Genomic DNA, 9,213 nt, shown 5'->3' with positions numbered 1-9,213 from the left:
TGTTCGAATCAACTGTCTTTTTCAGATCTTAGATCCATTTTTGTGTTCACATTTGTTATATTCTTAATACTATGACATCAATGATGAGATAGGTAACATATGTGTTTCAAATAGAGAGGTTATATATATGTTATTCAGGTTGTTTTAGATGAATGTGATAAAAAAAGCAGTCAATGTCTATTTTATGTCCTTATAAAACAATAAAAATAATTTAAGAACTACATGAATCAATTCTAAAATTTTTGTAGGACATTTATGACATTTGCCCTCTCTAAAAAAAATCTCCATAAAAAAGCTATAAAAAATATTCTCATTTCGACGTGCTTTAAAAAAAAAACTTAAATAATTTGCAGCAATTTACTAAAAATATAATAATTTGAAAAGAAAGGTCAATGAAGGCTTTCAAAACAAATGGGCTTTGCTTCGTCTTGCCGGCCCAACATTCTCTCACGAATCACACCAAAGGCACACTAACATGAAATCCAACGCGGATTACGTTAGCGTGTAATCTACGCACCAATGCTCTTTTCACACGTTTCCATTTAGTGTTCATTCGAGGAATAGGCGCGTTGCCAGTCGGGGTAGGTGGTAGATATAATAAGGCTAGTCATAAATGGCGTACTGCTGAATCGATATAATAATAAACCGTGCCCTATCTCGAGGTATCATCGACTACTCACACACACTCTTACAGACGCTTTGCGGGGGTTATCTGAGGTAAAATTCGACTTTCTTTTCCTTACTTTTGTTTGATTCAGATAGTTGTTTGGTATGTGTGATCTATTTATCTGGTCCGTGAACAGATCGAAAACAAATTCGATGAATTTATTATACTTGTTTGATCATCATCATTTTCAATTTTGTTTCAGTTCGATTTTAACGCTATTTGGATATATAGTGATTTCTCTTGTTGATTCATCATGATCTGATAGACAATTGTAAAGATCAACTGATATGGTCATGATTCTAAGTTCTAACTCTGAAGTCGTGATGTCGATTCGTGAGGGGTGTATGTGTGATCATCTAGTAATAAATCTGACAAAAAAACGTAGCAAACGTATCGAATACATAACAACCATGAAGGGATTATATAAGTATACTGTGAAGGAAATCATTTCATCTTGTGAGCTATGATCGGACAATTTGTTTATACGAAGTGGAAAACTTGGTTTTGTCACGGATCGGGTTTGGAATAAATTGTTAAGATGGTATATTAATAAGTTCATGATTTTGGAGGTATTGTGGACAAAATAGTGAAATCTGAAGTGGATGGAAGGCTGGAAAAGGGGATGTGTTTTGCCTTTCGGGAAATGGCGTCTAGATTCTTTAACATTTGAGTACTTCTAAAGCAAGACCAATCTGTCCTCATTTAGTTTTTGAGTATTAATCTACTTGTTCACCTGGTTTTTGACTAATAATCTACTAAACAGGATTTGTGATTTTCAGTAATAAGGTTTAACCATTATGCTCTTATTTAAGAAGAAAAGTTGTGATGCTGTCTCTTGAGTCTTGATGTCTAACATACTCATTGGTCTGAAAGTTGTAGGTGATTTGATTATAATATCTGGTTATTCACTTGTTTAGATCACATATAAAAATGGTGAAGGGAGTTGCAGTTCTTAACAGCAGTGAGGGTGTTAGTGGCACCATCCTCTTCGAACAAGAGACAGAAGGTAATAAATTTGATTAACATTTGGATTTTTTATCAAGTATAAATAGAAAATATAAGTTATCTAATATTTAACTAATGTTTCAGGTGCTCCCACTACTGTTACTGGAAACCTTTCTGGCCTTAAACCTGGACCTCATGGTTTCCATGTTCATGCACTTGGTGACACAACCAATGGATGCATGTCAACTGGTATGTCTAATATCTTAAATGTGAATTACTTTGTGTCTCTTGATCATATATCTAATTTCTTTTGATGATAGGCCCTCATTACAATCCTCATGGAAAGGAACATGGTGCTCCAGATGATGAGGTTCGCCATGCTGGCGATCTTGGGAATGTTACAGTAGGCGAAGAGGGTATCACACTTACTTTAAATTATGACTTTTATAGATTCAATAAGTCTTGGTTTTGCACTATATTTAAAAAGAAATCAAACTTTATTCTATGGCTATTTTCCATTGGTTGCATACTTTATTCAAAAAGTCAAACTTTGAGGCTGCATTTGAATTTCAAAATTTCTATCTCCAAACATTATATGACACTAGTCAATGAGTTCAATGTTTTTAATTGAAGTTCTTAGCTATGAATTTTTAAAATTTCAAATCACAAAAGATCTACTGCTAACTTCTTATGTTCTTTTTGATCAACACAGGCACTGCAAAATTCACCATTGTTGATAAGCAGGTTGGTTCCTCACATGAGTTGCTATGCTATAAATTAAATTGTACAAATCTAACTTATATATGAATATTGATTTATGTAGATTCCACTAATTGGATCTCAATCCATCATTGGAAGGGCTGTAGTTGTCCATGCTGATGCTGATGATCTTGGAAAGGGTAAACTTCAATTATCTTTTTGTATATTATATTATATTATTATATAAATATACATATGTAAGACAATTTGTGTGTCTATTCTCATTCAGGTGGCCATGAGCTCAGCAAAAGCACTGGAAATGCTGGTGGAAGGGTTGCATGTGGTAAGCCAATATGTCTTTTTAACTAAATCAGCAACAAAAGGAAAACAAATCACATTGCTTTAAGCCTTAAGGTGGTCTTGTCTCATATTGAAATTGCATGCAGGTATCATTGGATTACAAGCTTGATTGTCTACTGCTCTCATCTCTATTCCAGGGAATACTGAGGCTTTCTTTCTTGAAAAAAAAAAAACCATATAAAAATTAGATGTATCTTCATACTTTCTCACTCTCTATCTCCATAAGTTATGGTTGTGTCACTGCTGCGTTGTTGTTCAATAAAGTATTCCCTGTGCTATTTCAATACTTGAATATCTTTTGAGCCAAGTTTTGAATTTAGACTTGTTTTTATACAATTTCCCTTTTCTGTTTATTTATTTGAAGCTTCTTACGCAACACACACTACATGTCTTGTCTTTTACCAAATAATATGCTAATTTTACTGTAAACGTGAGTCCAAAGTGAAACACTTAACATTAGGAATGTCACCACTCAATAAGGCTATGTTAGCGTTAGCTATATGGTAATAAACTTCCTCAACATCGTAATTGGACAACTTCAGTGTTATTCTTCTCAAAATGCACATGAGTAGCATTATGCGTTATATTTCATTAAAATTTTCATTATTTAACTTATCTGCTATTAATGTATGGTTAATTTATTTTCTTTATGTAAATACGCCAAAACTCAACATTGCTTATAATTGTATTAATATATGCATAGATAAACAGCATATATTTAATTTTTCTAGGAATAATATATACATATAAATATTTTAAAGATGTTGAGTTTTTTGCCCTATTTTGGAATAATTTGTGGCTACGCGTTTCTTGGGTAAAGAGTCGCTTAAGTTTAGAAAAAAGATTGTTTTGGACGACTCTGCGTTGAGGTGGGTGAGGTCAAGATCCAACTCATTTTTACACTTGATAACCCGTTTTGTTGTATTTTTTGTGATACACAATATGCTTCAGCGCACGAGCAAACCAGACCACATACATCACGACTTGGACATCATGTTGATGTTGCTACAGTAAGACAAAAAATATTGGCCGACCAGTGGGTCTCTGGAGGTTTTCAGAAACTTGATAGTGACTTTGATTTCTCAAGATGACATGGACTGTGACTTGCAGTTGGTAACCATTTTGTAGTCGGTGATAAGGGGGCGATTTAAGCGTATTTGAGTGTCACTTTAATATATACTATACGCACCTGTATCTCTTTGGAGATTTCATTGCTGTTGTTGGTACTTTATTTTCTTCAATTATAAGTGATCTTGTAGCAACTCTTTGAATTGGTTGGTGATGAAGAATACATGTTGTGCATCTCTTTCTTTGATGTACATAATTACCCCAATTGCGGAACCATGTAAATTCATGTCACATGTATTGATTTTCTTGCCATCTATGTTTGCTACACCTTGGTATGTATGTTGCTCTTATTATTAGGCATTGTTGTCATATTTCCTCATCTTAGGACTGTATTAGAGAGTAGGGTAGCATGAACGATGATTTAGGGCCTCCAAATTTCTAGAACCTATTCTTTATGTATCTACTTATAATGTTTTAGAAAAAAAAAAACTTTTGGTATTAAGTCGTTGCAGACAGCGGCAAAAAGGGTCTCATTTTTTTTCGGGGCCTGAAATTGGTTTGAATCGACCATGATCTCCTAGTATGTAATCCATATATGGTTGTTTTATGGGGATCACACGATTGATATTTTCTAAAAGTTGCATTTTGTATCAGTTCGAATATATTTGGATTGCCTAAGGTCGTGGTTCAGATCCACCATAGGATCTTAACAAGTGTAGGAGAGCTTCTTTGCGGAGACTTTGTAGGCAAGGAAAGAAGTCAATGTTGTGTTGATCTTGTTGGCATTCTAGTAACTATTTATTCTCGCCGAAGTTACCTACTTTGGTGACTGGTATCCAACAAATGCGATTTTTAGGAAGTATTCATAGTATCACATGGTTGCAAATTGTTGATATAATTGTACTCTGATTGAATACACAATTCTAGGGGATTAAAACTTTAACTTGTATTTTGTCTTCGTTATGATTATTAAATTGTTTTGTAATCACCATCCACAAACAATGACACAAAGAACAACAAAGTTGTGGGTGGTTTAACTAGACCTTCACATTAGAACCAACCTCAAACCAATCTATAGATATGCCTAACAATTGAATCGATCCCAAATTGCTCTTAAACCGCTAAGTTCCAGATTGTACAGACTATAGGTTTGGGTGAGGTCCCAAATTTACTGAACACTATTCGCAAGCCAGTCCAAGATTAGTCATAGGTCGAACTAGAATTGAGAGCGACCTTAGGTAGGATTGGTCTTAGTCTCGGATTAGTTTGTCAACAACTATTTTATAGAGACTAACCATGTAACATCCGTCACTAGGGTGTATTTAAAAACATAATTAAGAAATCAATTATACTTTTAAAAAGTTTCATCATAATTAGTTGCAGAAAAAATGATTTCAGTTCACTTAAAAGTTAAAACATATAATTATTTTTGAAAATAGCAAGGTTGTTAACAATAAACATATCATGACACTTGTTTAAGCTCACAATGTGTCATGGTCTTCTCAAAATACCAGCTAAGGTATTCTACTACATGGTTTTATCTTAACCTAATGATATTTCAAAATAGGTTAGGCAATGTATATGCCTAACGAAAATACCTGATGTAGATTTATTTTGAGTAAGAAGATAGCAATCTAACTTAGGTGATGTTTGATAGTTGCTGATTGAGTCAAATCCGACCGAGACAAATGCCTGATTGGGTTTGGAGTCTGACTGAGTCTACATCTCACTAAAACCATGCTGTTTGATTATATGTCTGACTGACTGTGATGAATGATAAAAATGATCATTTACCCTTCTGTTCTATTTGCAACACATTATGTATTTTTCATAAGCCTACTTTTTTAATTTCACATTTAGTTTTTACCAATTAGTTTTTGTAATCGTCACTTTATTGTTAAATACAAAACATAACAATGTAATTTCCTTTATATGCATATTGTTAAATGTAAAGAATAACAATGTACTTTACGTTATTCTAAAAATGTAAAAAACATTATTAACTAAAATGGTTGATGCATTAACATAACATGTAAGGTCCCAAAATTTATAACTTTTTTTTTTTGTAATAATAAAATATCAACCAACATGTTTATAAAAATCAAAATGAAATCAAAATATGTTAACAATCATCCAGAAATACATTAGAGTCAAATAAGGTGGAAAATCACAGTGTGTGAGATGCGATCATCATGAGCTCTTCCCCTTCGAACCAGATGTACTTGAAACACAAACAGATAATTGTAAGCACAAAGCTTAGTGAGTTCTCCAAAGTACTACTTACCATACATATCCGTCAACTCAAGGCTGTACCGGGTCTATTCCACCCCCATGTCTATTTCACCTCCAAGTTTGTTTCTACTCATATGTCGGCACATGGCTGTACCGAGTCTATTTCACCCCCGATTCTATTTCAACTCAATCGGTATTTTTTAACCATTCGGGTCTCTTTCACCCTCGGGTCTATTTCACCCCACATACAAATAGCAGACAACCACACATGCATACTTACATACAACATGAGTCAATAAGACTACCGAAATTTTTTATCGATCGGATACACTTCAAGTATAGAGAACAAAAACAAACTAATCTAAGCAAAAAAGAACATAAAATAAATAACACAGGGATTTCTCCAAACTGTCTTTCACTAAGAAAGGGTTTTGTCTTCACCAAAAAGACAGTTTGTCACAAAATGGTCACCAAGACAAAATCAACATTAGGGTTTACCCTAATGTTGATAATATACTAATCTATACAAGTATATCCCTTGATTGAAGGGATTGTAAATAATATATACTAAAAACCGATCTTCCTAACAAATATATCAGATCTGATATCTATTCTATACTTATCTATATAATTACCTAATATACAAAATATTACATAGAATAACTATAATAAGTTGACGTTGATAGTCGTGATATGTTGATGCTGTGAGCATATAGACGCTCACGCTGATAGATAACATGTAGAGTGTTTGACTCGTTAGATCATAAGGTGTGGCCTTACAATCTCCCCTTATATGATGATGTCAAAATTAATCTTCAATGAATCCTTCAGCTCATGCTCCAGCTGAGAGTAACATTAAAATTTTTAAGTTCTCCAGCTTAAACGAATTCTCCCCTGAGAAGATGAATGACTTCTCATTTTTGATTGTCATGCAGTTGAGACATCATTTATGAATCACAACAGACGGACGAAGAAATGATGAGCTGAGAATGTTGATGTCAGCTTGACCCCCTTAGATTTAGCAAGATTTCTTCAGCTTTAGCAAGATTCTCCCCCTTTTTGACATCAACAACAAATACGGGTTTGGAGGAAGCAACTAAAGTATCAGATATGCAACTTGTAGTCTATTACGATTGTGATGTCCCCTAATAGTATATGTTTGAATTACTATTCGTGGACATAGTATTGCGAGATTTCATCAGCGTGTGGTTTCATACGCTGACTCATTAATCACTTTTATTAGAAGAAAAAGGCAATAGGGGTATGATGCATGTAATATATTCAGATATGAAATGTATCCATCTGCAAAGAGTGTCGAAGTTTTATCAGTGTATGGCTAATATCGTGAATCATTAACTTCTTGATAGAAGAATTATTGGGAAAGAATAGGTAGGTGCGTGTAATATATCGCAGACAATGATATACCCATCGACATAAATTTTTTCTAATTCTCATCAACGTCTGGTATCATACGCTGAATCATGAAATTCTAAAAAAGAAAAATATGAAGAGAATGGATTGTTTCAGTAATGCTAAGGTGAAATAAGTGTAAATCATTAACAAATATAACCCATCAACAAGAAATGGTTTAATTCTTGCATCATAGAGTTTTAGTTGGTATCGTGTCATACCTCAGAGTAGGAGGTCAGGGACATGAAAAACTCTTTTTCATTTAAGGACTATACAAGTATCTCTTATGCTGATGACTATGCAATCAGGGTAGATTTAGTCACATACAACAACATGCTTTTAGGGAAAATAATTTGTCTATAGTGTAACATCCCCTATGACACGTATCACAATATTGTCCGATTTGGGCTCTCAGCGCGAAAACTTCCCTTATGGGATCTGCTTCCCTCACGAATTTAAAATGTGTTGTGACAAGGAAGGTATCCGCACCCTTTATAAGTAAATTCTTATTTCTCCTTCCAAGTTGATGTGGGATCAGGTGCAACCCACCTTCACCCCCCATTATAGGGTTCGACGTCCTTGTCGAACACATCGACCCGTGACCTAGCTCTGATACCATTTATAACATCCTCCTCTGGCACATATCACAATATTTTCCGCTTTGGGCTCCCGATGCGAAAACTTCCCAGGGGGTCACCCATCCTTGGATTGCTCTCGCCCAGGCACGCTTAACTGTAGAGTTCTTATTGGATATTCTGCCCTCACGTCTTTAAAACGAGTTGTGACAAGGAAGGTATCCACACTCCTTTATAAGGAAATGCTTAGTTCTTCTTTCAAGCCAATGTGGGATCAGGTGCAACCCACCTTCATCCCCATTATAGGGTTCAATGTCACTGTCAAACACATCGAACCGTTCCCTAGCTCTGATACCATTTGTAACATCCCCCTCTGACACGTATCACCCTATTATCCGATTTGGGCCCCCGACACGAAAACTTCTCAGGGGGTCACCCATCCCTGGATTGCTCTTGCACGGGCACGCTTAACTGCAGAGTTCTTATGGGAGTTGGATATTAAGAATATTTGTGTGAGTTAGAAACTTTAATGCAAGAAGGATGTTTAAGGAATGCTCTTTGAATGTGAGACTTCAATTCCAAGGAATTGTGTTGTAACATTCTCAGATGCAATACTTTGTAATATCATTGGCCAAGTCTCTGTGACTTTTGTGCCTAGACAATACAAAAGGATCATTGCATGTAAGTTTAGATTCGAATAGATTCTAGTAGTGGCAAGAATATGGTATTCTTACACTTGTTATAAGGATTAGGAAATTATGAAATGAGCATCATTGGAAATGTGTTCAATTGATATATTTCATAAGGAAAGGACCATAGATGAACATAGTATGCATGCTTGGAGCATGGGATAACTATTGTTTTAATTCAAGTATTAAGTTGATTGTTTGAAACATTATACAATGAATAAGTTCTAATCAATATGGTGATTCAATAATAAGTGTTTTATTTATATTCAAAAGTTTTGAGACCATATTTGATTGTTTTATTATTGTGTTTCACTTCGCATGTTTTACTTACCGGATAATAAGATTATTTAAACATCCACAGTCGATCATACTTTGGAAGTAAGTAATGAAGCAAGATTGTTATGAATCCGACTGTAGATTGTCTAAGTGCTTAGACATGACACAAGTTTACTGCAGTGTTCGTGAGTACTCCTGCAATAAGAATTTGAGTATTGGATTAAACACACACTCATTTGAATCACTTCATGGATTATATCACGAGTGATTGTGAGACGATAATATCTTATAT

At 34.5% G+C, this 9,213-nt stretch overlaps 1 protein-coding gene across 3 annotated transcripts; it reads left to right on the top strand.

Moving 5' to 3' along the window:
• The first annotated feature begins 596 nt into the window (after positions 1–596).
• On the top strand, positions 597–2,957 carry CSD1 (copper/zinc superoxide dismutase 1). Of its 3 annotated transcripts, none has more exons than XM_078960542.1 (8): positions 597–717; positions 1,585–1,673; positions 1,757–1,861; positions 1,933–2,028; positions 2,325–2,356; positions 2,436–2,511; positions 2,601–2,654; positions 2,758–2,957. In XM_078960542.1, the coding sequence occupies exons 2-8, from the start codon at positions 1,598–1,600 to the stop codon at positions 2,778–2,780; spliced, it is 462 nt and encodes a 153-aa protein (XP_078816668.1). In that variant the 5' UTR covers positions 597–717; positions 1,585–1,597; the 3' UTR covers positions 2,781–2,957. The 3 variants fall into 3 exon arrangements, with proteins under 3 accessions (XP_078816668.1, XP_078816670.1, XP_078816669.1); XM_078960544.1 differs by having other exon boundaries at positions 648–717; positions 1,547–1,673; XM_078960543.1 differs by having other exon boundaries at positions 658–717; positions 1,541–1,673.
• The last annotated feature ends 6,256 nt before the right edge of the window (positions 2,958–9,213 follow it).

Source organism: Lactuca saligna, chromosome 6 (assembly GCF_052625555.1).
Source record: "Lactuca saligna cultivar CGN05327 chromosome 6, ASM5262555v1, whole genome shotgun sequence".
In the NCBI taxonomy this organism is placed as follows: Eukaryota; Viridiplantae; Streptophyta; class Magnoliopsida; order Asterales; family Asteraceae; genus Lactuca; species Lactuca saligna.
This window is presented reverse-complemented; position numbering and strand designations above follow the sequence as displayed.